This window comes from Heptranchias perlo, chromosome 8 (genome assembly GCF_035084215.1).
Source record: "Heptranchias perlo isolate sHepPer1 chromosome 8, sHepPer1.hap1, whole genome shotgun sequence".
Taxonomy (NCBI): Eukaryota; Metazoa; Chordata; class Chondrichthyes; order Hexanchiformes; family Hexanchidae; genus Heptranchias; species Heptranchias perlo.
Window position 1 is genome coordinate 66,812,756 of NC_090332.1, and position 27,731 is coordinate 66,840,486.

Here is a 27,731-nt window from a genome sequence, read left to right on the forward strand (position 1 = left end):
GTGGAGCATAAATGCCAGCATGGACCAGATGGGCTGAATGGCCTGTTTCTGTGCTGTAAGACTGTATGTAACTATGTAACTCTTTGCTCTACATAGCGTAGTGGCATTTAAACCCTGCCTGTACCACTAGAATAAGCAAATAGGAACATGGCTTGACATCTCCCCTGAAGTACAGTACCTCCAACAATAAAGTAGTCCATCAACACTGTACAAGAATGTCAGCCTTGGTTATAGGGCTTCAATCCAAAGCTTCTGACCCAGAGGCGAGTAATATCAACTGACACTTGTGAAAATACATTTCCAGGAAACCAGTGTTCATGCTTAACAACGTTCTCTTCCTCCCCAAAATGGGTATTTCTTTTCTGGACAGAATCTGGACTGTGTTTAGTTACAAACTAGTTGCTGGTTTTGCATGTTTTTGTGTAGTAAATTGTCTTTTACTATTTTTATAACTTCTTTTAAATTTCCTAGGATCTGGAGTTCCATGGTGTGATGAGATTTTATTTTCAAGACAAAGTAGCAGGGAACTTTGCAACAAAATGCATCAGAGTATCCAGCACTGCTACAACGCAAGATGTCATAGAGACTCTTGCAGAGAAGTTCCGACCAGACATGCGAATGTTGTCCTCTCCTAGATATTCACTTTATGAAGTGCACGTTAGTGGTGGTGAGTTTCATAATTAAGAAATTTATTTTACAAATGTTTCCTAAGATAGGCAGAGCCCATTGGTCTTACTATGCTTTGGAGCAGTAGAATATGCCCAACAGGTGTCAGTGATGCCTCATGATTCTGGTTTTTACTCTTATAAGATGCATATGCAACAGTTGCTGAATTACCTTTAATAATGTTCTAGGTGTCCGATTCTTTGCAGTTGGCACCTAGCTGCTTCTCGTCCGATGCAGGGCCTGCTTTTCATCAAGCATCATACTATATCAAGTGCAGTCCAAGGCTTTAAATGCTGCAAAAAAAAGGGGATGTCTTGGTTGTGGATAAACATAATGGGTGTCTTGAGGTCATCCTTGAAGCATGATATCTTGTTACACTTTTTTAAGCTTCTCAGCCTCTACCCATTGGGTTAACTCTAGTGGATGCAGGATGTCCTCTGAAAGAATGAAAAAGCTCCTGCAAGATGAGTAATCTTTCTTTTGTGGTAGTTGAATAGACCTCTGAGAATAACTGCAAGAGGACAAGCTTATTCCATGTAGAGAACCAGTCCAGAGTGTTCTGGGACATCATCTGATGTTGTGCCATCGTGTACTTATGTGAGCTTGTAGAGGACAGTGTAGAAAGAACTTAAAAAAAAAATTGTCATTAGTTTTATTGTAACTGATTTCTTCACAATTTGGGAATGAATCCTTTACCAAAATTGGTCTGCCAGAATTGGCACCAGTTTGTTACTAGTAAAGTTTGTAAAATCTTGAAGATTATGCAGTAATATTTGGTCCATTTTCTAATTAGCGTAAGCAGGGGAATTTTCTGTTTTGAGTCTGGGCAATTCTGAAACAAAAATAATAATTTCTGGAAATGTACAGCAAGTTAGTCAGCATGTGAAAGAGAACGGTAATGTTTCAGGTTTAGCCCTACCTTTTTCTTCTAGATGCTTACTGACCTGAGTATATGCAGCAGTGTTTCAAATTTGTATCCTTGTTATCTGAACAATTCTGATCCAGAAAACTACACTTATTTAATAGCTATTTGTGCAATAAAAATTCTAACTTTTTTCTTTCTTGGAACCCTTCACACATCATTAGAATTAAACAAGCCAGGTCTATTCCAAACAGCAAAAGGCCACCTATCTTGAAGATGTTCTGATATCGAGAGGTTGTCCTTTTGTTTCTGTATGTCTGTGTCTCTCTCTCTCTCTGCCCATCTGCACCTCTTTTTCCCCCATCCATGTGACTTACTATCTCTCTCCTCACATTCTGCCTTTCTTTCACTCCCTCTGACCATGCAACTGTCTCCCCAGTCCATATGGCTGCCTATCTGTCTCTTATACAGGATTGTCTTTGCCAAAAGAGAAAGCAAAGCTTTGGCTCCTATTGATACTGCCTTTCCCATAAGCCCTGTTTGTGGTGATGCATTGAGATAGTCCCCTATGCATTGTCAAAAAACTGATAGCCAGGTTTCTGTCTGGCACCGAGAGGTATGTACCTGTATGAACTCCACCAGTGCTGATAAAAGTGGACTGATATCTGTTTGATTATCTACCAATTGTTGATCTCTACGGATGGAGTTCATATTAGTGCTGGATAATACTGACCAGCCAAAGGGAAGGAATACATAGCCAGATAGGTGTAGCTATCCCTACGAAATAGTACTGGGAGTAGTCAGTGCTTTCCCAGTATAATGGAATGTCTGCCACTGTTGCTTCTGCATCTGGGTATGTGTCAAGATCATTTGTATGTGTAGCTTGGCACTGGCAGTTCAGGTTGACATCGCTAGCATCCTTTTGAGGCCTCTTTAAAGAGGAGCTTCCAATGGTAGGTGTTCGTGGGATATGCAGGTTCTGAGGCCTCGGCAGTGGGAGAAGGATAGGGTAATTGGCATTATCCTTCACTGTTGAAACAGCAGGGCCTCATGTCGCAATGGTTTGACTGCCTTGTTTGTTGATTTGTGATCTAGGAACAGGAGTAGGCTATTCAACCCCTCGAGCCTGTTCCACCATTCAATTAGATCATGGCTGTATCTTCCCCGCCGAGGTTCCATATTCCTTAATACCCATACCAAACAAATATCTATCTATCTGTTTTGAAATTTTCAATTGACCTCCAACAGCTCTATGGGGGAGAGAGTTCCAGATTTCCACTGCCCTTTGTATGAAGAGGTACTTCCTGACATCACCGCTGGATGACCTAGCTCTAATTTTAAGGTTATGCCCCCTTGTTCTGGACTCTCCCACCAGGGAAAGAGTTTCTCTTTATTTACCGTATCAAATCCTTTAATCATCTTAAACACCTCAATTCACCCCTTAATCTTCTATGCTCAAGGGAATACAAGCCTAGTTTATGCAACCTGTCCTCATAATTTCACCTTTTTAGCCCTGATATAATTCTGGTGAATCTCCACTGCACCCCCTCCAAGGCCAATATATCCTTCCTGAGATCCGGTGCCCAGAGCTGAACGTTATACTCCAGATCGTCTGGATGTTGGCCCAGAAGTTGAATGTTGGTCGTGATTTTGCAGAAGTTTATAGTGCCCAGCTTTGCAGGTTTTTTCCTTGCCTCCTTCCCATAAACCATAACACATGTAGTTTATGGGTGGAGAGAAGATGTGCTTAAGTAACCTCTAGTCAACTTAAAGGCTGCATTGTGTTTCAACCAGAGCCCTGTTTGCTGCCTTGCTGCTAATTTTGCAATGGTGTGTCATACGCAGTCAAGGCATGGTAGATTTTCTACTCATTTCAGTCATTTGTCAGATCACAAGTCCAAATAGTTCGCCATGTATGGCTGGTGGCTGCATAATCAGACAGACCGGGATAAATGTTATAATCCCAAACACACGGAACAGCCATGGGGACCAAATTCGCACCCCAATACGCCAACATTTTCATGCACAAGTTCGAGCAGGACTTCTTCACTGCACAAGACCTCCAACCAACACTATACACCAGATACATCGACGACATTTTCTTTCTATGGACCCACGGCAAGGAATCACTAAAGAGACTACACGATAACATCAACAAGTTCCATCCCACCATCAAGCTCACCATGGACTACTCCTCAGAATCAGTTTCTTTCTTGGACACACGAATCTCCATCAAAGACGGGCACCTCAGCACCTCACTCTACCGCAAGCCCACGGACAACCTCACGATGCTCCACTTTTCCAGCTTCCACCCTAACCACGTCAGAGGCCATCCCCTATGGACAGGCCCTGCGAATACACAGGGTCTGCTCAGACGAGGAGGAACGCGATGGACACCTACAGACGCTGAAAGACGCCCTAGTAAGAACGGGATATGACGCTCGACTCATCGATCGACAGTTCCGACGGGCCACAGCAAAAAATCGCATAGACCTCCTCAGGAGACTAACACGGGACGCAACCAACAGAGTACCCTTTGTCGTCCAGTACTTCCCCGGAGCGGAGAAACTACGCCATGTTCTCCGCAGCCTTCAACATGTCATCAATGAGGACAAACACCTCGCTATGGCCATCCCCACACCTCCACTACTCGCCTTTAAACAGCCACCCAACCTCAAACAGACCATCGTTCGCAGCAAATTACCTAGCTTTCAAGAGAACAGCGTCCACGACACCACACAACCCTGCCACGGTAACCTCTGCAAGACATGCCAGATCATCGACACAGATACCACCATCACACGAGAGGACACCACCCACCAGGTGCATGGTTCATACTCCTGTGACTCGGCCAACGTTGTCTACCTCATACGTTGCAGGAAAGGATGCCCCAGAGCATGGTACATTGGCGAGACCATGCAGACGCTGCGACAACGGATGAACGGACACCGCGCAACAATCGCCAAACAGGAGGGTTCCCTCCCAGTCGGGGAACACTTCAGCAGTCATGGACATTCATCCACTGACCTTCGGGTAAGCGTTCTCCAAGGCGGCCTTCGAGACACACGACAACGCAAAATCGTCGAGCAGAAATTGATAGCCAAGTTCCGCACCCATGAGGACGGCCTCAACCGGGATCTTGGGTTCATGTCACGCTACATGTTACCCCACCAGCGAACAAATGTTATCTGTTTTTAATATAACGGGTCAGTTGCTGTCTTTTCTATGTTTCTACCTCTCTATCTCTTTTTTTTTGTTTGTTGTTTTTTTTTGGTGATTTGTATATTCTGTGAGACCTGGCAGGTAACACCTGTCTGTCTGCACACTGATTGCCTTGGCAACGGGCAGTTGAAAAAACTGTCTGTACTCACCAAGCATTGTTCTGTGAATTATAAATGCGATTTCATTTCGAGGATTTCATTTCACATCGTTCACCTGACGAAGGGGGAAGCCTCCGAAAGCTTGTGAATTTAAAATAAAATTGCTGGACTATAACTTGGTGTTGTAAAATTGTTTACAATAATAGATCCATCATAAACTAAGTGCAGTGGCTGTTTTTATTATCTAGGATTCAGTGGACAAACATAAGTTAGTGCTACTGTGCTGTACTCTAGAATTCATTTTTTTTGAAGAAAGAAAATGGAGGGAGGAAACAGTCAGGAGTAGAAGAGGATTTGGGGAAAGATTCAAATAATTATCTTTCGATAATTGAAATTAGAAGTTGCATGGGTGGCGCAGCTTGTGGGCAGGGCATAAACTGCAGTTATTTCCCAAATCTGTTGATTGTACGGATTAAGGGAACAGTCATTTTGGGCAAACGCTCACTATACTTTCCTTCCTCTTTAGAGTAATCGCTCATTTTGTAGAAGAAAATAAGTCCAGGCAAAATACTTTGAGTGTCAAGTTCTTAACAGCATGGAACTCTTAAGTAAGCGAAGAGCTGCTCTGTAGCTGCCTGACCTTGAGAAACCACATCGCAGGCTGGATTTGCAGATTTCCCAGTCCGTAGTGTCATTTCCAAATGCTGGATGGCTGCAGAGCAGCTTTCATGCTGGGTTGAAGGTGCAAGCCCTGCTGTTTCCTATGTAGCAGCTTAGGAATGCTAGCTGTTAGAAAGGAAAGAAGGAAACTTTGAACAGTAAGTATTTCCTCCAGAATTTCCTTCTCCTTTTGGACCTGAATTATTTAAATAAACTTCAGAAATATTTTTAAATGGACATTCATCATTATCTAGTCTCTGAAATGTCTCTTGTTGACAGCTAAGGCAATCACAGTGGGAAAATAAAACACTGGCTGGCATGTAGAATTTGCCATTTTTTTCATAAAATATGTAAATTTTATTTTTATAGAGGAGCGTAAACTTGACCAGGATGAGAAGCCTTTGGTTGTACAATTAAATTGGAACAAAGATGATAGGGAGGGAAGATTTGTTTTGAAGAATGAAAATGCCTTCCTCCCACCAAAGGTAAGAAGCCCTGTAGAAATGTGGTTTTCTGAGGTTTTTTTTGCCACACTCTGCTCAATAAACCTGCACAATTTGTAACTCCATCAAAGGCTCAGTAGTTCAATGCACTTCATGGTGTAATGAGTGATAGATGAGAAAAGTCACAGATTCAATCATTGCTTTATGTTCTCAGTTGGGCAATACAGTTGGTCTCCTTGCTGCTGGCCTATAGAGTGGGGCAACACATCAGGGTTGCTGGTCCTGCTTGATCATTCTCTTGATGTTTTGTCCTTGTAACTAAATACATTCCCGACACCACTATCTAGGCTCAATAAGTGGTTTATTTGAGTGAGTATGAGAAGGCTATCCTTGTGTAGCTGTACTGTAGCATGTGTCACCACATTCCTTTTTTCAAATCCATGGCACTTCAATAGGCAGTATTTTAGAGAGTTGTAACATATTCATCAAGTGTTTCTTCAAGATGAGGCTGGGCAACAAGATTGGTCAGGAAAATTAAGTGGGGATTAGATTGGGTGAGAGAATATATTCTGTTTTTATTTCTTATAATGGGTAAAAATTAATGTATTTTGAGAAATATAAAGTTTTCTCTAGACAGCAGCAGTATTTCTGCATTTTGAATACTTTTAGACTAACCTGTATATTCAGTGCATTTCACTAGTTGTACCGTACCTGAATTAGAAATCTACAGAAAATATTTTTTGCAGATACTAGAGCGTGGAGAAAAGAATTCAGAAAAAAGCTTTGAGTGCAAAAAGGTTAATAATGTAGGTTAATCTTTCCTACTTTAATTTGTGGTCAAAATAATGAAAGTATTAAGATCACATTGTTTATAAAATCATAGAATGGTTACAGCACAGAAGGAGGCCATTTGGCCCATCGAGCTATGCCAGCTCTTTGTAAGAGCAATCCAATTCGTCCCATTCTTCTGCTCTTTCCCCGTAGCCCTGCGAATTTATGAATGTGATTAGATCTTATTTGACTACTATTTTGTTCTAACCTCCCTCATTTTTAATTTCTTCTAAAGGATGCTGTTCCATGGACTCCAGCAATATTCTGGTACTTTATGGCCATTCTTGCAAGCCTAGGTAGTTAGTATAGCAGACTATTTGGCAGTCATTTTAGGGATAGAGAAAGGGGACCATTGCAGTTGAGTTGACCTCAGCCAACATCCCCATATGTGCCATTTCCACCAGGAGTTGGTCAGTGGTAATTGGAATGGGCACACAATGGCTTTCTTTTCATAACATAGGAACAGGAATAGGCCATTCAGCCCCTCGAGTCTGTTCTTCCATTCTGTTGCATCATGGCTGATCTCAACTCCATTTACCAGCTTTTGCTCCATATCCCTTATACCTTACCTAACAAAAATGTTGATGTCAGTCTTGAAAATTTCAGTTGACCCAGCATCCATAGTCTTTTGGGAGAGATTTCCACTACCATTTGTGTGAAAAGGTGCTTTCTGATTTCACTCCTGAATGGCCTAGTTCTAATTTTAGGGTTATGCCCCCTTTTTCTGGATTTCCCCGTATATTCTCTCTTAAATCCATTTATCATTTAAAAGACCTCAATTAGGTCACCGCTCAACTTTCCAAACTCAAACGAAAACAAGTTTATGAAAGCTGGCCTTGTACTTTAACCCGTTAAGGCCTGGTGTAATTCTGGTGAATCTATACTGTTCCTGAGGTGCGGTGCCCAAAATGGAATACAGTACTCCAGATGGGGTCTGACCAAGGCTCTATATAACTGAAGCATAACTTCCTCACCTTTGTAATCCAGCCCCCATGAGATTCCATTTGCCTTTTGGTTACTTTTTGTACCTGCGCACTAGCTTTTAGTGATTTGTGTACATGGACATCCAAACCCACCTTGGTCCTGCACGGTTCCTAGTTTCTCACCATTAAGAAAATATTCCAATTTGTCTTTTGAATCCAAAGTAGATGGCCTCGCACTTTCCCATATTAAATTCCATCTGCCATCATTTTAACCACTCCATTATAACACCATTGTTTTTGCTACATGCTTTCTTGATCTCTGTATTTATACATTCCACTCTCCACTACATCACGACTATCAGGAGGTATGTAGAGAACATCTACAGAGTCCTGCACCCTTTGCTGTTGCTTAGCTTTACCCATAGTGTTTCCACTGCCTGATCAACTTACTGAAATCCCATCTTTCGACTGCAGTTATTGTGTCTTTTATCAATATTGCTGCTACTCCTTTCCTAATTGCCTTGTCCTGTCTAAAGATTTTATAGTCTGGAATATTTAGCTTCCACTCATGCCCGCCTTGTAGCCAGGTCTCTAAATGATACATCGTATCGTTTAAGCTGAATTTTTGCTTCTAACTCATTTGTTTTATTTATTCCTTATGTACACAAATGCAGTTAGCATAACTCTTATTTCGGTAACTGTCCCCACCCTCTGCCTTGATGGTGTATTACTCACATTTTTTCACAACACACTTTTTGATGCTGATGCTCTGTACATTGTTATACCGGCAATTTAATGGGCTGGAAATTGCGCTGAGCGGTGAACGGATGTCGCCGCCGCTCATAAGTAACGAACTCACCCACAAACTTTTCGCGACCTTCTGGGCGCCAACTTGCTTTAATTGAGAGCCGCAAGAAGTGAAGCGATTGTTCCAGGGCTTTTCTGAGCTGTGAGAGAAGGAAAGGATCTCTGTCCCCTCCACCAATTAGCTTGAAGCAAGCCATGCTGTGAGAACTAGGAAGTGAAGCTCATTCATAAACCGCGCAATCTAAGAATCAGGAAGTGTCAGGTAAGATTAGTAAATGTACTATAAAATTGGATAGAGAAAGCAAAATAAAGAGAGGGTAAGATTCAAAAACTGAAAGGAAAAAGTAAAAAAAAAAAGCAAATATTTTAATTTTTTAAATTTAAAAACATTTTTTAAATGTCCAAAAACTATATATTGAAATCAGGAGTAATGAGACTCCACATTTTAAAAAGTTAATTCAGTCCCAGGGCGGTTGTTTGGCAGTCATTAATACTTAACGTGCTGTTAAAAGTTCATTTAGACCTGATATAACTCAGTGTACCTTTTTTTCTGGCGAGATTAGTTAGTTTCCAACTGGGCAGGAGAGCAAGTTTGTGCTGGTCCATTGATTCCAGCCTGCGATATCTCTTTAAAGCGAAATTGTCAGATCAGCAGGGAATCACGAAGAGCACCTTCCGGACTTCCACGTTTGACTGCACACGTACGCCCTCTGGAACTTACTTTTTGATTTGCCCTTTAATAACAGTGAACGCTGTTAGGCTTACTGTTATTTTATGAGCCCAATATTTTTATTTTTCATCACTCCAGCTTTATTTTTAAAGAGATTTTATTATTACTTCCTATAACTTCTTCTGTTCCTGGAGTATTTGTTATCTTTGACATTTTGTACTCTTGACTGCTGCTCTCTAGCATTCTTATTTTTACCTTTTAGATTACTATTATTTCTATCTGTACCCTCCCTCACCACTCACTGGTTTAAAGTCCTTTTCACAGCACTATCCTTTTCGCTAGAACCGTGGTCCCAACCTGGTTCAGGTGCAGTCTGTCCTAGCAGTACAGCTCCTTTCTGTCTCAGTACTGGTGCTGGTGTCCCATGAAATTTCCCACACCACTCTTTCAGCCACGCATTCACTTTCCTGATCTGTTTATCCCTATGCCAATTAGCTAGGGTAGTAATTAGGAGATTACCATCTTTTGAGGTCCTGCTTTTTAATTTTTCTGCTAGTTCCTGTTACTTGCTTAGCAGGACCTCCTCCCTGTTCCTTCCTACGTTGTTAGCGCAAAAGTTATCGATCCTGGGGTAATCTTCAGCCATTGCGTGTATCTGGCTACCATTTTTCAAGTTTCAGTCAGTATGCTGGAGAAATGATTCAGAACATTAAATGTTTACTCCTCATTTTGGTTCTCCATTTTTATGTATGGATGACACATTTTTGGGCTCCATGCAAGCATGCTTATGTAATTTCTTGCTGACCATTTTTTCTCCCCGCATAGTTTGATGACTAGCTGCTTTCTGAAATGTGCCATTCCCCTATACTTAAACTTAAAAATAGGCTTCAAATGTTTACTTACAGTTGTTTGTGATTGCCATCTGTATTTACACATGCTCAAGAAGCACTAAGCAGTTTAAATATGGCTCAGAATCTCTGCAGATAAATTAATGTGTGGTCGATAGTATTTACTAGTCAATTCTGCCTTTTATTCAAAACCAGTTCTGTACAGTGTTCGGTGGCAATGATAAGGTGGCTAGTAAATGAAAATCCAAAAGTAGAGAAGTTTGCAGTCAGATCCATTTTATGGACCAGATGTTAAAGTATTTTTATTTGAGCAAACTTTGCAAAAAAGTTTCATAAGGATAAGTTTTGTGAGAAAACATTGGGCTATTTTCCTTAAAAATGTGAGGCTGTTACTTCACCTTTGGGTTCAAAATTCTGCAATGACAATTGAGAGCAGACAAAGAGTTTGTGTGTCCCCTCTCTCTACCCCGCCACTCCGTCTTTTGTCTTGCATCTATTGTAAGGATCCAACACTATTTTGGATAGTCTCAACCCATCTCTTAGTGGGTATTGTGGGTTTTTGGCACAAAACTGGCATTAGTGTGCAACCTCACTGAGCATAGTATGGTAAGTGGAAATGTCATACTGGTGCATTGGGAGTGGTCGTCTAGCATTGTTGGGGCAGAATAGGGCGAGTTGGTTATGCTACCCCTGACCTGGGTATCTGAAGTGGGAAAGTGTTCCATTCCCCAGTGCCAACATAACCTCAAAAAAAGGGGGAAATACTCTTGATCTCTGGGCTAAGTTACTTACTGGAATGCTAGTGGAGGTACATCAGAGTTTTGATGTAATCATATGTCCTATAGGCATGATGAAAGCTTTTTAAAACAAAGTGCAAAAAAAAAATCTGTTTTGCTGCTGTCCGACTCTTACGCTATAGTTTTATATGACTCATTTTTCTGAGCTTTACACCACCAACAAACATTAGAGATGACTGGAAACTAGATCAATCCAGTTTTTAGGCACATTAACCAATGAACCCAATCAGATTGAAACGTAAAAGCCTTGGGTTCGGAGGTGAAAGTCTTGTCAAAGTAGGATTTCTGCGCGCCACACTTGTATATCAAGTGGGAATTGCAATAAACTAAATTGCAATAAAACAAACCTTTCACTAGGAAGTAGAGGGAAAAAAGTGACTATGGAAATGGTTGTGTTAAAATTGCAGTTAAGCAAGTTGCGAGTCAATGGGTACGACTGTAATTTCATTTTTTAAGCTCAATTTAGGACTTGACATAATAGATGCAGGGAGGATGTTCCCAATGGCTGGGGAGTCCAGAACCAGGGGTCACAGTCTCAGGTTATGGGGTATGCCATTTAGAACCAAGATGAGGAGAAATTTCTTCACTCAGGGTGGTGAACCTGTGGAATTCTGTACCACAGAAGGCAGTGGAGGTCAAGTCATTAGATTTATTGAAGAAGGAGATAGATATATTTCTTAATGCTAAAGGGATCAAGGGATATGGGGGAAAAAGCGGGAACAGGGTACTGAGTTAGACAATCAGCCATGATAATTTTGAATGGCGCATCAGGCCCGAAAGGCCGAATGGCCTATTCTTGCTCCTATTTTCTGTTTCTATGTTTCTATTTGTGATGAAGTGGGGTTGAAAAGTATGCATGTACTTTCAACACTTACTGCATATATTGTAACGCTTTCTTGATTTGCAGAAGTCTCAGAGTAATGGTCCAGAAAAAGAGAAGGAGGGTGTGATCCAGAACTTTAAAAGAACGCTCTCTAAGAAGGAAAAGAAAGAGAAAAAGAAGCGAGAAAAAGAAGCACTAATGCAAGCTGCAGATGGTGATGAGAGACCTATTCCCAGGGATGATGGGTAAGCAGTATGCAAGCTACTATTACTCCAACAACCTCTCTGTGCCCACAGCCGTTATCCTAATTTCAGTGTTCATTATTGCGCAATGATGTGTGCACAACTTTAATGCTGAGCGTTGACTTGTATTAAAATTTTGGCAGAGTATTCTTCTCTCCTAGCAGTCAGAACTTTCAGATGTTTCATCTCCTGTATGCTCCACACAAAGTTTGAATGCAAGTTAAAGCTTAAATTGTGTAGTGCTGAGCTTGGCATGCAACACTTCACAAAAAAAAGTGTGGCAATGGAAGCAACATTGCCAATATATAGTAATGTATTCCAGGATAGATGACTTCCTAAAACAATCATGTCTTCCTCAATTCATATACAATGATGTAGGGCCAGTAGGTATCTAAAACCATGCCCTGATTATCCTACAGTTCACTTCTTCAACCCACTTCTTTCACTGATGCCTCAATCTAGTTCTCTGTGGTGACCAGGATTTCCTAGCCTTCCAATGGGTACAAGTTGCCCACAGCGTTGCTGAGAAAGAGAGACCCTGCACCTCTAGCATCCTATTGTGGGACATCACCAAAGTAGAAAAACTGGAAAGGGAGGTGCAATTTAGAAACCCAACACAGGAGACTTCAAAAGGAGAGTGCTAAAAGGGTCCTGATATAGGCCAGAGGGAAACTAACCCCATCAGTTTGTATTTTAAAAAAAAACTTATCCGGAATGCCAGAGCTAAATGCTACAAACCGAGCGAGAATCTGAAATAGTTCCTGGTGTATACTTGCAATGGCAAACACAAAACAAAACATTGCATTAGTAAAGAATATGCTCATCTCATTTCTCAACCCACTGAGATCAACAGTGTTTACAAATTGCTACATCTTGCTCTGCCTCTGAATCCCAAAACAGCTGACTAGAAACTACACCAAAATCTATTTAACCTCCCCCCAACACACTCAGGAAAGCACACAAACTCTCAATTCTTCAATCTCAACTTGTAAGATTTACCTGATTAAAAAGCCCAAGGACTAACAGCTATCCAGCTGAACTTTACAAGCTCTGGTCCCTAAATTAATTTCCCATTTGCTGAAAATCTTCTAATCGCTGAAAATAAGTGCAGAAAAAATTGTGGAGAAAATCTTTCTGCAGTCATAGGTTGTGCCTTCTCTGAAATGATGAGCTGTACCTCAGGTGGCCTTTAAGAACATAAGAAATAGGAGCAGGAGTAGGCCAATTGGCCCATCGAGCCTGCTCCGCCACCCACAGGGCCTTGACCGATCCGAACTCCGCTTCATGTCCAATTTCCTGCCCGCTCCCCGTAACCCCTAATTCCCTTTACTTCCAGGAAACTGTCTATTTCTGTTTTAAATTTATTTAATGTAGCTTCCACAGCTTCCTGGGGCAGCAAATTCCACAGACCTACTACCCTCTGATTGAAGAAGTTTCTCCTCATCTCAGTTTTGAAAGAGCAGCCCCTTATTCTAAGATTATGCCCCCTAGTTCTAGTTTCACCCATCCTTTCCGCATCCACCCGATCAAGCCCCTTCACAATCTTATATGTTTCAATAAGATCGCCTCTCATTCTTCTGAACTCCAATGAGTAGAGTCCCAATCTACTCAACCTCTCCTCATATATCCACCCCCTCATCCCCGGGATTAACCGAGTGAACCTTCTTTGTACTGCCTCGCGAGCAAGTATGTCTTTTCTTAAGTATGGACACCAAAACTGTATGCAGTATTCCAGGTGCAGTCTCGCCAATACCTGATATAACTGCAGCAATATCTCCCTGCTTTTATATTCTATCCCCCTAGCAATAAAAGCCAACATTCCGTTGGCCGCCTTGATCACCTGCTGCACCTGCATACTAACTTTTTGATTTTCTTGCACTAGGACCCCCAGATCCCTTTGTACTGCAGTACTTTCCAGTTTCTCGCTATTAAGATAATAACTTGCTCTCTGATTTTTCCTGCCAAAGTGCATAACCTCACATTTTCCAATATTGTATTGCATCTGCCAAATCTCTGCCCACTCACCCAGCCTGTCTATATCCCCTTGTCGGTTTTTTATGTCCTCCTCGCTCTCCACTTTCCCTCCCATCTTTGTATCATCTGCAAACTTTGATATGTTACACTCGTCCCCTCCTCCAAATCGTTAATATAGATTGTAAAGAGTTGGGGACCCAGCACCGACCCCTGCGGAACACCACTGGCCACTGGTTGCCAGTCCGAGAATGAACCATTTATCCCAACTCTCTGCTTCCTGTTAGATAACCAATCCTCCACCCATGCCAGAATATTACCCCCAATCCAGTGATTCTTTATCTTGAGCAATAATCTTTTATGTGGCACCTTGTCGAATGCCTTCTGGAAGTCTAAATACACTACAGGATAGCTGTTAGTCCTTGGGCTTTTTAATCAGGTAAATCTTACAAGTTGAGATTGAAGAATTGAGAGTTTGTGTGCTTTCCCTTTATCCACCCTGTACGTTATGTCCTCAAAGAACTCAAGCAAATTTGTCAGACATGACTTCCCCTTCATAAAGCCATGCTGACTTTGTCCTATTAAATTATGTTTATCTAAATGTTCCGTTACTGTCTCCTGAATAATAGACTCCAAAATTTTACCCACCACAGATGTTCGGCTAACTGGTCTATAATTTCCAGCCTTCTGCCTACTACCCTTTTTAAATAAGGGTGTTACATTAGCAGTTTTCCAATCTGCCGGGACCTTTGCCGAGTCCAGAGAATTTTGGAAAATTATTACCAAAGCATCCACAATCCCTACTGCCACTTCCCTCAAGACCCTAGGATGTAAGCCATCAGGTCCAGGGGATTTATCCGCCTTGAGTCCCATTATTTTACTGAGACTTCCCAATCTTCTATCCTCCCACTAAGTTTGGCTACCTTATATGTCCTTGTTTTTAGTCTGATACTATCCTTAATTTCTTTACTTAGCCATGGATGGCTGTCATTTCTTTTACACCCTTTTTTCCTCAGTGGAATATTTTTTTTTTGAAAGTTGTAAAATAACTCCTTAAATGAACACTACTGCTCATGTACCGTCTTACCCTTTAATCTATTTTCCCAGTCCACTTTAATCAATTCCGCTCTCATACCATCATAGTCTCCTTTGTTTTACGTGCATTCAGATAAAGAACTTTCAAATATGTTTTGTGATAGAGTTCCTGCTTTTTCCTTTTTTAACACTTCACCTTTTACTCCATACCTTCTGTCCCTTCCTGATATGCTTTCCTCTGTCTCCCTGCTCAGGTTCCCAACCCCCTGCCACTTTAGTTTAAACCCTCCCCAACAGCACAAGCAAACACTCCCCCTAGGCCAGCGGTCCCGGCCCTGCCCAGGTGCAGACCGTCCGGTTTGTACTGGTCCCACCTCCCCCAGAACCGGTTCCAATGCCCCAGGAATTTGAATCCCTCCTCCTTGCACCACTCCTCTAGCCACGTATTCATTTGAAATATCCTCCTATTTCTACTCTGACTAGCACGTGGCACTGGTAGCAATCCTGAGATTACTACCTTTTGAGGTCCTATTTTTTAAATTTACCCCCTAACTCCCTATATTCTGCTTTTAGGACCTCATCCCCTTTTTAACCTATATTGTTGGTGCCTATGTGCACCACGACTGCTGGCTGTTCACCCTCCCCCTCCAAAATGTTCTGTAGCCGCTCCGAGACATCCTTGACCCTTGCACCAGGGAGGCAACACGCCATCCTGGAGTCTCGGTTGCGGCCGCAGAAACGCCTATCTGTTCCCCTTACAATTGAGCCACCTATCACTATAGCTCTTCCACTCTTTTTCCTCCCAGCCTGTGCAGCAGAGCCACCCATGGTGCCAGAAAGTTGGCTGCTGCTGCCTTCCCCTGATAAGTCATCCCCCCCAACAGTATCCAAAGTGGTATATCTGTTTGAGAGGGGGATGGCCACAGGGGACCCCTGCACTACCTGCCTGCACCTCTTACTCTGCCTGGTGGTCACCCATTCACTTCCTGCCTGTACACCCTTTACCTGCGGTGTGACCAACTCGTTAAACGTGCTTCCCGCACACATGGTCGTCATGATTTCCCACATAGAGCAGGAGGAGCATGCCACGGGGCCAAGCTGTCCTGCCATGACTTGCCCTTTAATTGATTTTAAATTAAATTAAAATTAAATGGATCCCACCAATCACACTGGAATTAAGTGATATACTCAAGGGCCCCTGCTCAACAGTCGTCCCCGCTACCCAAAGAGACCGTAGTAACCACAAAATATATCAGATTAACTTAAACCCAGCAAAAAACAAATTAAGCCTCAAATACAGTTATTTTTGGATATATTACTCTCGTTAAGTCGTTTAAGCTTTAATTTTAATAAGATACCAGTAGTTTTACGCTTCTAGTTTTTAATTCAATTTTACCCAATTCCCTAACTCAGAGAAAAAAACTAATACTCACCAGCCAATCACCTACCTGCTGTCCTGTGACGTCACTCCTTGTTTTTTTCACCGATTGCCTCTCTGCCGCTCCGAGTGCGGATAGGCCCTCGAGCCTGGGCCTTTAGTAGTCTCCAAGTCCCGCGCGCTCTCCTAGGTCTGCTCCCACCTGTAGCTCCGCTCCGATTAGTTCTGATTAGTTAACTGGTTTTATTTCCATACAAGCCACAAGATAATTATGGATGAGTATGGCTGTTCAGTCTATCTTAATTTAAGAAAGACCCTGAAGTTGCCCCAATACTGCATCCAATTGTCTGAAATAATTCTAGCATTTTTGCCTCCACTACAACATCAAAGTCCATTCCATGCATTTATCATCTTATGTGAAGATTTTCCTGATCAGTCTTAAACTTGCATTAGTTTGAACTTGTGTCCCTTTGCCTTAAACTCAGCTTAATTTGAAGTAATATTCAGAAATTACCTTTCCTATTCCCTTAACTATCTTAAATACCATTGAGATCGTATATCCTTTATAGGCTGAAAAGCCAAAGTTTCTCCAGTCTTTCCTCATTAAATCAGACCGCTGAGACTTTAGATCGGCCTTGTGACTTTGTGTCTGCCGAGCTTGAATGTCTCCCTTATATCTTGGTGACCAGAACTGAATGCAGTACTCAAGGTATGGTCTGACAAGATTGCTGATGTCGATCATGACTTTTATATTTTGGTTTTGTTGCTTTTTGTTCCCTACCCTTCAGCCAATTTCCCCACAGCTTTGAGTTAGCGAATAACCTTTCGTTTGGAACTTGGCCACGTGCCTTTTGGAAGTCTAGGGCGTACCAGCCCTGTGGGTTGTTACTTTCTTTGTGATTGATAAGGTTGGTCTGGCGGCATCTTGTTCTGGAATTACGTTGACTGTTGTTTACTAGGATATTCTTGTACAGATAATAGTCAGGTTTACTCCTGATAATTGATTTGACATTTTACATCAAATTGTATAATACTGCACCCCATACAAATTTCATCCCTCTGTACTGGACAATTGCTGAAGAGGTTAGAGCTTGAAAAAAAAAGACTTGCATTTACATAGGTACTTTCACGACTTCCCAAAGCGCTTTACAGTCAATTAAGTACTTTTTTGAAGTGTAGTCAGCCAATTTGTGTGCAGCAAGGTCCCACAAACAGCAACCTAACCTGACCAGCTAACCTGTTTTTAGGTGTTGGTTGAGGGATAAATATTGGCTGGGACACCGGGGAGAACTCCCCACCTCTTTTTCAAATAGTGTCATGGGATCTTTTACGTCTACTTGAGAGGGCAGACAGAGCCTTGGTTTAACATCTCATTCGAAAGACTGCACCTCTGACAGTGGAGCACTCCCTCAGCGCTGAGCATGGATTATGTGCTCAAGTCCCTGGAGTAGGACTTGAACCCACAGCCTTCTGACTCAGAGGTGAGACTGCTACCACTTAGCCACAGCTGACACCACCTTCTAGGTATTCTGGTCATGTCACTATATGGAACCATCCTAGGTGGCAATTTGAGAGGCCAGAAGAACTATGTCCGTGCAACTCTAGAGGATCCAGCCAATGCTTGTTGGACCTATTTGATGGAAAACAAGGAACTCTCTCTTGCACCCCCCCTCCCCCCAACACAGCTCACCTGTCGCTGCTAACTGCAAAAAGGTTATCCTTCACAGCAGCAAATGTGTGACTGACGCGTCTGTGGGATATGTTGCAATCTGAATGAGTTATGTTCGACCTGTTCCAAGAACTGTTAATTAGTTCCTTGATTGCTAATATTAAGACCCACTACCCAATCCAACATACAGATCACTTCCCAGCAGAACAATATAAGAAATGTCAGTAACAACCATGCACCTGCAGAGAGAAATGAGTGATAAGCTGGACTTTTTGTTCCCCAGCCCAACTTAACCCCAGGAGTTAAGACCAGGTAAATTGCTTTAGTCCTGACAACCACAACGTTGCCACTGCAATCTGTACTGATAAACCGTAATATGTCAATTTACTCCTTCCTCAAACAAAATGTGCATTTTATGAAGCCACCAAAAACCCATGAAACTACAATAAAGAATAAAATGTGTCTCAATGATAAATTTCTGTTATAGTTCCCAGGAGAATGTTCTGAAATTGTATTTTCTTTCAAGCTTCCCAAGAGACTTAAAATTGCTCAATCTGGCTGTATTCTACATTTTTTTTAATCCAATATGATAAAAGTTTTAAAATGGTAAATATCTTTTTACTAATAGTGAAAACTCAAGTTCACATCTTGCAGCGGAGGTATACAAAGATATGCCAGAGACCAGCTTCACCCGTACAATATCTAACCCTGAGGTCGTTATGAAACGAAGACGGCAACAAAAGTTAGAACAAAGAATGCAAGAATTTCGTAGTGGTGATGGACGGCCTGATTCAGGTATTGACAATTTGCATTTGTATGGTGCCTTTTATGTAGAAAAACATCCCAAACGCTTCAAAGATGTAATCTTTTTTTAAAAAAAAAGACACTGAGCCAAAGAGATTTTTTTATTCGTTCATGGGATGTGGGCGTCGCTGGCAAGGCTGACATTTATTGCCCATCCCTGATTGCCCGAGAGAAGGTGGTGGTGAGCTGCCTTCTTGAACCGCTGCAGTCCATGTGGTGACGGTTCTCCCACAGTGCTGTTAGGAAGGGAGTTCCAGGATTTTGACCCAGCGACGATGAAGGAACGGCGATATATTTCCAAGTCGGGATGGTGTGTGACTTGGAGGGGAACGTGCAGGTAGTGGTGTTCCCATGTGCCTGCTGCTCTTGTCCTTATAGGTGGTAGAGGTCGCGGGTTTGGGAGCAGCTGTCGAAGAAGCCTTGGCGAGTTGCTGCAGTGCATCCTGTGGATGGTACACACTGGAGCCACTGTGCGCCGGTGGTGAAGGGAGTGAATGTTTAGGGTGGTGGATGGGGTGCCAATCAAGCGGGCTGCTTTGTCCTGGATGGTGTCGAGCTTCTTGAGCGTTGTTGGAGCTGCACTCATCCAAGCAAGTGGAGAGTATTCCATCACACTCCTGACCTGTGCCTTGCAGATGGTGGAAAGGCTTTGGGGAATCAGGAGGTGAGTCACTCGCCGCAGAATACGCAGCCTCTGACCTGCTCTCATAGCCACAGTATTTATATGGCTGGTCCAGTTAAGTTTCTGGTCAATGGTGACCCTCAGGATGTTGATGGTGGGGGATTCGGTGATGGTAATGCCGTTGAATGTCAAGGGGAGATGGTTAGACTCTCTCTTGTTGGAGATGGTCATTGCCTGGCACTTATCTGGCGCGAATGTTACTTGCCACTTATGAGCCCAAGCCTGGATGTTGTCCAGGTCTTGCTGCATGCGGGCTCGGACTGCTTCATTATTTGAGGGGTTGCGAATGGAACTGAACACTGTGCAATCATCAGCGAACATCCCCATTTCTGACCTTATGATGGAGGGAAGGTCATTGATGAAGCAGCTGAAGATGGTTGGGCCAAGGACACTGCCCTGAGGAACTCCTGCAACAATGCCCTGGGGCTGAGATGATTGGCCTCCAACAACCACCACCATCTTCCTTTGTGCTAGGTATGACTCCAGCCACTGGAGAGTTTTCCCCTTGATTCCCATTGACTTCAGTTTTACTAGGTCTCCTTGGTGCCACACTCTGTCAAATGCTGCCTTAATGTCAAGGGCAGTCACGCTCACCTCACCTCTGGAATTTAGCTCTTTTGTCCATGTTTGGACCAAGGCTATAATGGGGTCTGGAGTCAAGTGGTCCTGGCGGAACCCAAACTGAGCATCGTGAGCAGGTTATTGGAGAGTAAGTGCTGCTTGATAGCACTGTCGACGACACCTTCCATCACTTTGCTGCTGATTGAGAGTAGACTGATGGGGCGGTAATTGGCCGGATTGGATTTGACCTGCTTTTTGTGGACAGGACATACCTGGGAAAGTTCAAAAGCTTGGTCAAAGAAGTGGGCTTCAAGGAGGGTCTTGAATGAGGAGAGGTAGATAGGAACATAGGAACAGGAGTAGGCCATTCAGCCCCTCGTGCCTGCTCTGCCATTTGATAAGATCATGGCTGACCTGTGATCTAACTCCATATACCTGCCTTTGGCCCATGTCCCTTAATACCTTTGGTTGCCAAAAAGCTATCTATCTCAGATTTAAATGTAGCAATTGAGCTAGTATCAGTTGCCGTTTGCGGAAGAGAGTTCCAAACTTCTACCACTCTGTGTGCGCAGAAATGTTTTATAATCGCTCCTGAAAGGTCTGGCTCTAATTTTTAGACTCTGCCCCCTACTCCTAAAACCACCAACCAGCGGAAATAGTTTCTCTCTATCCACCCTATCCGTTCCCCTTAATATCTTATAAACTTCGATCAGATCACCCCTTAACCTTCGAAACTCTAGAGAATACAACCCCAGTTTGTGTACTCTCTCCTCGTAACTTAACCCTTGAAGTCCGGGTATCATTCTAGTAAACCTACGCTGCACTCCCTCCAAGGCCAATATGTCCTTGCCCAGAACTGCTCACAGTACTCCAGGTGCAGTCTAACCAGGATTTTGTATAGCTGCAGCATAACTTCTGCCCCCTTGTACTCTAGTCCCCTAGATATAAAGGCCAGCATTCCATTAGCCGCCTTGATTATTTTCTGCACCTGTTCATGACACTTCAATGATCTCTGTACCTGAACCCCTAAGTCCCTTTGGACCTCCACTGTTTTTAACTTTTTACCACTTAGAAAGTACCCTGTTCTATCCTTTTTTGATCCAAAGTGGATGACCTCACATTTGTCTATGTTGAATTCCATTTGCCACAGTTTTGCCCATTCACCTAATCTATCAATATCGCTTTGTAATTTTATGTTTTCATCTACACAGCTTACAATGCCACCAATCTTTGTCATTGGCAAACTTAGATATGAGACTTTCTCTGCCTTCATCTAAGTCGTTAATAAATATTGTGAATAATTGAGGCCCCAAGACAGATCCCTGTGGGACTCCACTAGTCACATCCTGCCAATGTGAGGACCTACCCGTTATCCCTACTCTCTGTCGCCTTTTGCTCAGCCAACTTCCTAACCAAGTCCGTACTTTTCCCTCGATTCCATGAGCTTCTGTCTTAGCTAACAGTCTCTTATGTGGGACCTTATATGCCTTCTGGAAGTCCATATAAATAACAACCGTTGACATTCCCCTGTCCACTACTTTAGTCACCTCTTCAAAAAATTCAATCAGGTTTGTCAGGCACGACGTACCTTTCACAAATCCATGCTGGCTCTCTCTGATTAACTGAAAATTCTCGGTGTTCAGTCACCCTATCCTTAATTATGGACTCCAGCATTTTCCCCACAACAGATGTTAGGCTAACTGGTCTATAATTCCCCGGTTTCCCTCTCTCCTTTCTTAAAAAGCAGAGTAACATGTGCAATTTTCCAATCTAGAGGGACAGTTCCTGAATCTAGAGAACTTCGAAAGATTGTAGTTGGGGCATCTGCAATGTGCTCACCTTCTTCCTTTAAAACCCTGGGATGGAAACCATCTGGTCCTGGGGATTTGTCACTCTTTAGTGTTATTATTTTCTTCATTACTGTTGCTTTACTTATGTTAATTTTATCGAGTCCCTGTCCCCGATTCAATATTAATTTTCTTGGGATTTCCGGCATGCTATCCTCTTTTTTGACTGTAAATACTGATGCAAAGTAATTGTTCAACATGTCTGCCATTTCCCCATTGTCAATGATAATATCCCCACTTTCAGTTTTTAAAGGGCCAACACTGCTCCTGACCACCCTCTTTTTTTCCTAATATAACTATAAAAGTTCTTCTTATTGGTTTTGATATCCCTTGCAAGTTTCTTTTCATACTCTCTTTTTGTAGCTCTCACTATCTGTTTTGTGACCCTTTGTTGATCTTTGTATCTTTCCCATTTGCCAGGATCTGTGCCATTTTTTGCCTTTTTTATGCCCTTTCCTTATGTCTTATACTGTCCCATGGCTTTTTTTGGCAAGTGGAGTTCTTGCCCCTCGGGTTTAAACCGATTCTGTATCACGTTAAATGTTTCTTTAAAATTTCCCACTGATAATCAGTCGTTTTACCCATTAACAGATTTGCCCAGTTTACTGTGGACAATCTCTGTCTCATCCCATTGAAGTCGGCCTTGCCCAAGTCTAGAATCTTAGCAGCTGATTCACTTTTTTCCTTTTCAAACACTACCTTGAACTCGATCATGTTATGATCACTATTGGATGGATGTTCACGCACAGTTAAGCTGTTAATGAGTAATGAACCAGATTTAGTTACTAACTCTCGTATGGCTTGCCCTGTTGTTGCCTCTCGGACATACTGCTGTCGAAAACTATCCCGGACACACTCAAGAAATTCACTATCTTTCTGACAGTTGCTAGTCTGCTTTTCCCAATCAATGTGAAGGTTAATGTCCCCCATTAAGACCACTATGCCTTTCTTACACGCTTGTCTAATCTCTGCATTTATACAATCTAGCACTTCAGAGCTGCTGCCACGGCTCCTATTTACAACTCCCACTATAGTCTTAGATCCTTTCCTAATTCTCAATTCAACCCATAAGGTCTCTGTTGGCTGCTTACCTCTCGTTGTATCCCCCTTTATCATTGAAGTGATTTCATCTGTAATCATTAAGGCTACTCCTCCCCCTCTTCCATTTTCCCTATCTCTCCTGTAGACCTCATAACCCGGTATATTTAGTTCCCAATCCTGACCATCCTGCAGCCATGTCTCTGTAATAGCTATCATGTCATACCCTCCAATTTGAATTTGTACTTGTAGTTCATTTAATTTATTACTTATACTCCATGCATTTGTATATAGAACTCTTAGTTGGGCCACACACCCTAGCCTGACCTTCAGCTTTGATGCTGGGTTAATCGCCTTACGCCTTCTAGTTTTTACTTTATCTGTAGTGCCTAAAGTACACTTTTTTTCCGCTGCTCTACGCTTTTCCCTTTCACTTGTTCTTGATCAACTGTTTGTACTATTTGTATTGTAAATTTCCCCTGGGTCTTCCCCTCTGTTGCTGCTCTCAACTTTACTCCCTTCTGACTCCCCGCTATGGTTCCCATCCCCCTGCCACTCTAGTTTAAACCTTCCCCAACAGCACTAGCAAACACCCCCGCGAGGACATTAGTCCCGGTCCTGCTTGGGTGTAACCTATCCAGTTTGTACAGGTCCCACCTTCCCCAGAACCGGTCCCAATGTCCCAGGAATCTAAATCCCTCCCTCCTACACCATCCCTGCAGCCATGCATTCATCCAGTCTATTCTCCTGTTCCTATACTCACTAGCACGTGACACTGGTAGTAATCCTGAGATCACTACCTTTGACGTCCTGCTTTTCAATTTATCTCCTAACTCCTTGAATTCACCTTGCAGGACCTCATCCCTTTTTTTTAACCTATGTCGTTGGTACCAATATGGACCACGACTACTGGCTGTTCACTCTCCCCCTCCAGAATGCCCTGCAGCAGCTCCGCGACATCCTTGACCCTAGCACCAGGGAGGCAACATACCATCCCGGAGTCACGTTTGCGGCCACAGAAACGCCTATCTGTTCCCCTTATAATTTAATCCCCTATCACTATAGCCCTACCATTCTTCTTCCTCCCCTCCTGTGCAGCAGAGCCACTCGTGGTGCCACGAACTTGGCTCTTGCTGCTTTCCCCTGATATGCCATCTCCCTCAACAGCATCCAAAGCAGAATATCTGTTTGAGAGGGAGATGACCCTAGGGGACTCCTGCTCTACCTGCCTAGTCCTTTTACTCTGCCTGGCGTTCACCCATTTCCTTTCTGCCTGCGTAATCTTTACCTGCGGTGTGACCACCTCACTAAACGTGCTATCCACGATAGTCTCAGCATCGCGGATGCTCCACAGTGAATCCACCCGCAGCTCCAGCTCCGAAATACTGTTAGCCAGTTGCTGCAGCTGGACACACTTCCTGCACACATGGTCGCCAGGGACACTGACTTCCCACAGTGCAGGAGGAGCATATCACGGGTGCGAGCTCTGCTGGCATGACTTGCCGGTGTTGAGGAAGGGAATTCCAGAATATGGGACCTCGGCAGTTTGAAGCACAGGCCACCAAAGGTAGAGTGAAAGAAGGGGGATGAATGTGGCTGGTCAGGGGAATGGAGAGTTCAGAGGGTTGTGGGGCTTTAGGAGGCTCCAGAGATTGGGAGGACAGAGATCCTGAAGGGATTTAAACACAAGGATGAAAATTTCCAATTTGATGTGTTGGGGGATCAGAAACTAATATAGGTCAGAGAGGATGTGTGATTGATAAGTGGGAGAATGTTAGATGAGCTGAAGTTTACGTAGAGTGGAGAATGGGAGGCTGGCCAGGAGAGCATTGGAATAGTATGGAGGTAACAAAGGCATGGATGAAGGTTTCAGCAACAGATGGAGGTGGAAGTAGGTGGTATTTATGTTAGAGAGGATGTCGGGTTGGAAACTTAGCTTGGGGTCACACAGGGTTGCCGGGCTTATGAACAGTATGGGTCGCTCTAAGATAATAGTTAGGGAGGGGGATGAAAGCGGTGGCAAGGGTAAAGTTTGTGGCAGGGGCCAGAGCCGGTGGTTTCAGCCTTCCCACTATTAAGTTTGAGGAAATTACGGCACATCCAACACTGAATGTTGGACAAGTAGTCTGATAACACAGGCAGTGGAGGGGATTAGTCAGAGGTGGTGCAGAACTAGAGCTGGGGTTTGTTGGCATATGTGTTGAAGCTGATCCCATGTCTATGGATGTTGCAAAAGGGCAGCATTTAGATGAGGGGGCCAAAGATAGATCCTCTGAGGGCTCTAAGTAAAACAATGCCAGAAATCCTCTGGTTACGAATGGAGGAGTTGATGATGATGGCTTTGAAAGGGAGGGGGACAATGTCAGGGGAGAAGACACCATTTACAATATCAGCTAGCATGTGGGTCAGGAAGGCAAGTTGGCTGGTCAGCAGTTTAGTGGGAATGGGGTTAAGGGAGCAGTAATGGGTCTCATGGACAAAGAGGGTTCAGGGGAAGATGGGACAGAAGTCGAAAGACGTTGTTTCAGTGTTCGGAGGAGAGGGGAGCCTGGTGGGAGGTTTGGCTTGGTGGGCAAAGGGAATGGGGAGGAGCAGCTGAACCCAGGGCCTCAATCTTGGTGAAGTCGTCCATGAACTCCTTGTACTTAATGGAGATGAGGGTGGAGGGGGCAGGGTTGTGGTTTAAGGAGACGGTTGGTAGTGGAGAAAAGAAGCTGGGGGGTTATTGCTCTCCGGGGTGATCCTGGAGTAGTTGTCAGTTTTGGTAGAAACATCTTACACAGAAACAACCATGTTCTTCAGTATGAAGGGCTTTCATAGTACCATAGTTACTATAATATCTTTAGAAACTGCATTTAGTGATCTGCGCTCCATTTGGGCAGCTGCATTCTGTTTGGTTATCCCCTTAAATTTGCTGGCTGAGATTGGGAAGTTTCATTTGTGCAATTTGTGAATGACTTGATCTAAGATGTGGAATAGTGTATTCATAAATATACACTTTTATATTTTAAAAAAAGTAACTTGGGCATTGTCACAAAATGTTTAATAGTTGGTTTATTCTGAAATAGTCAAGCAGGCCAATATTTAATAATGATTCAATCTGCTTAAAGAAATTGAAGACTCTATTTCTGCCAAACTATACTTACGTTGTCTAAGTTAAGCAGGAATTGATAGTTTAATCCAATCATTGTCTTTGTGCTGTTTTGGGAAAGTTGCTGGAAATTGTTAATGTTTTCACATTGTATATAGGCTGTCTTTATAGAAAATGTACACTTAGCTATAAAAAGGAGCTGGTCCAATCTAATCAGGCTATTATGAATATTAAGGGATTTGTATCTTTCTTTGGTCTAGGTGGAACTCTTAGAATCTATGCAGATAGTTTAAAGCCAAATATACCGTACAAGACTATCTTGCTGTCAACAACGGATACATCGGACTTTGCTGTTGGAGAAGCCCTTGAGAAATATGGACTAGAAAAGGAAAACCCAAAGGAATACTGTATAGCGCGGGTATGTGTATTTTTTGGGTTTTTTTGTGCGTGCTCGTACATCCTATTAGGGCACTTTATTAAGGGAATATCTTTATACTGTAATGCATATTTTGATTACTTTTAGTAAACAAGTGCGTTGACTAGTGGTTTTAAGATGTCAATAAAACTTGTTTAATTTTTTGATCATTCATGGTTACTTCTGTAACATAAGGGAAAATACTTTTGTTTATAGGTGTTAAAATCCTTCAGCTGGAGTTTTCTACCAGTATAGCAAATGCTTTTTAAAAGGGTCTGAAATAACACTTTAATTCTGGCTCCCTCAGTAATTGAGAACTTATATTTAAACCTTTTCTTGTAATGTGCTCCAAATCTGCTTTGAATGGCTCCCAAAGTTAGTCTCGTGAAAAGGGAACTGGGTCATCATTTAAGACTTCTTGATCAGGTGCTTGTGCCCATCTTCCATTGTATATTTTCATGCTTTTGGATTTTTTGTGCTAGGTTTTTTTTCTAAAGTATAGCCTCACCAGTTTCTCCCATAAGCAGACCTTGTATTCCCTATAATCTGGACCACACCGTAACCTGCCCAGGTAAACAATAATGAGATCCTTGGACACAGGGAACTCTTGCGCTGTACATGAAATATTGGAGTGTGTTGAGTTCTGCTACATGATTCTCTTTCTGAAAAGTAGACTGAAAATACACTAACAGATGGAATATTTAAATAAAACAAGTAAATGAGCAGTATACAGTATAAAACAATCATGCACTTGGTTATTCTGTTGCTTAAAATAATAAATGCCACCCATTGTCTCTCGACACGTAGAATTTCAGCAGAAGCATGCTGTGATACATGCTTTAGTTTCAAATTGTCTTTGCTTCTCTGCAAGTCGGCACAATTTTAAGAACAGAACCTTACAGCTGGCTAAAAAGCAGGCCTTCTACTTGAAAGCTGACTGCTTACTGGTGTAAAGTCAGCCCAGATGTATTCAGCATCCTTTTGAAGATATACTGAAACAAAAGGCAATAGATAACTATATCGTAATTACATTAGATCAAGGACCATTCACAATTTATTAATTACTTGGAGTTCTTGTCCACCCAAATATAATTGCCACTTTCAGTAAAGTATGCAGGCAACTCATAGCCTGATTGTCTGTAACTGAAGTGTCAAGCTGTGCAAATTAAATAGAATAGTGTGTCACAGTGCTGCTGAGGAACCATGAATCTGAAGCGACCCTTTTGCATGCCAGGCTGTAATGCAAATTGTTTTCATCTTGCAGCAAATAACTAGTCGTGACATTCTTAACCCCACGTGCATTATTTTTTAAATCTCTCATGCTGTTTCCAGCAATGAAGGGCCTAAA

The 27,731-nt window shown here is 42.6% G+C and overlaps 1 protein-coding gene across 6 annotated transcripts in view; it reads left to right on the forward strand.

The window, feature by feature from the left end:
* The window catches only part of afdna (afadin, adherens junction formation factor a), a 269,000-nt gene that overhangs the window by 70,255 nt on the left and 171,014 nt on the right, over window positions 1-27,731 (forward strand). For all 6 annotated transcript variants that reach the window (XM_067989221.1, XM_067989223.1, XM_067989224.1 and 3 more), the window contains exons 2-6: window positions 472-667; window positions 5,878-5,993; window positions 11,735-11,895; window positions 18,574-18,740; window positions 26,229-26,386. In XM_067989221.1, the coding sequence (XP_067845322.1) occupies window positions 472-667; window positions 5,878-5,993; window positions 11,735-11,895; window positions 18,574-18,740; window positions 26,229-26,386 (798 nt within the window). The remainder of the gene's footprint in view (window positions 1-471; window positions 668-5,877; window positions 5,994-11,734; window positions 11,896-18,573; window positions 18,741-26,228; window positions 26,387-27,731) is intronic.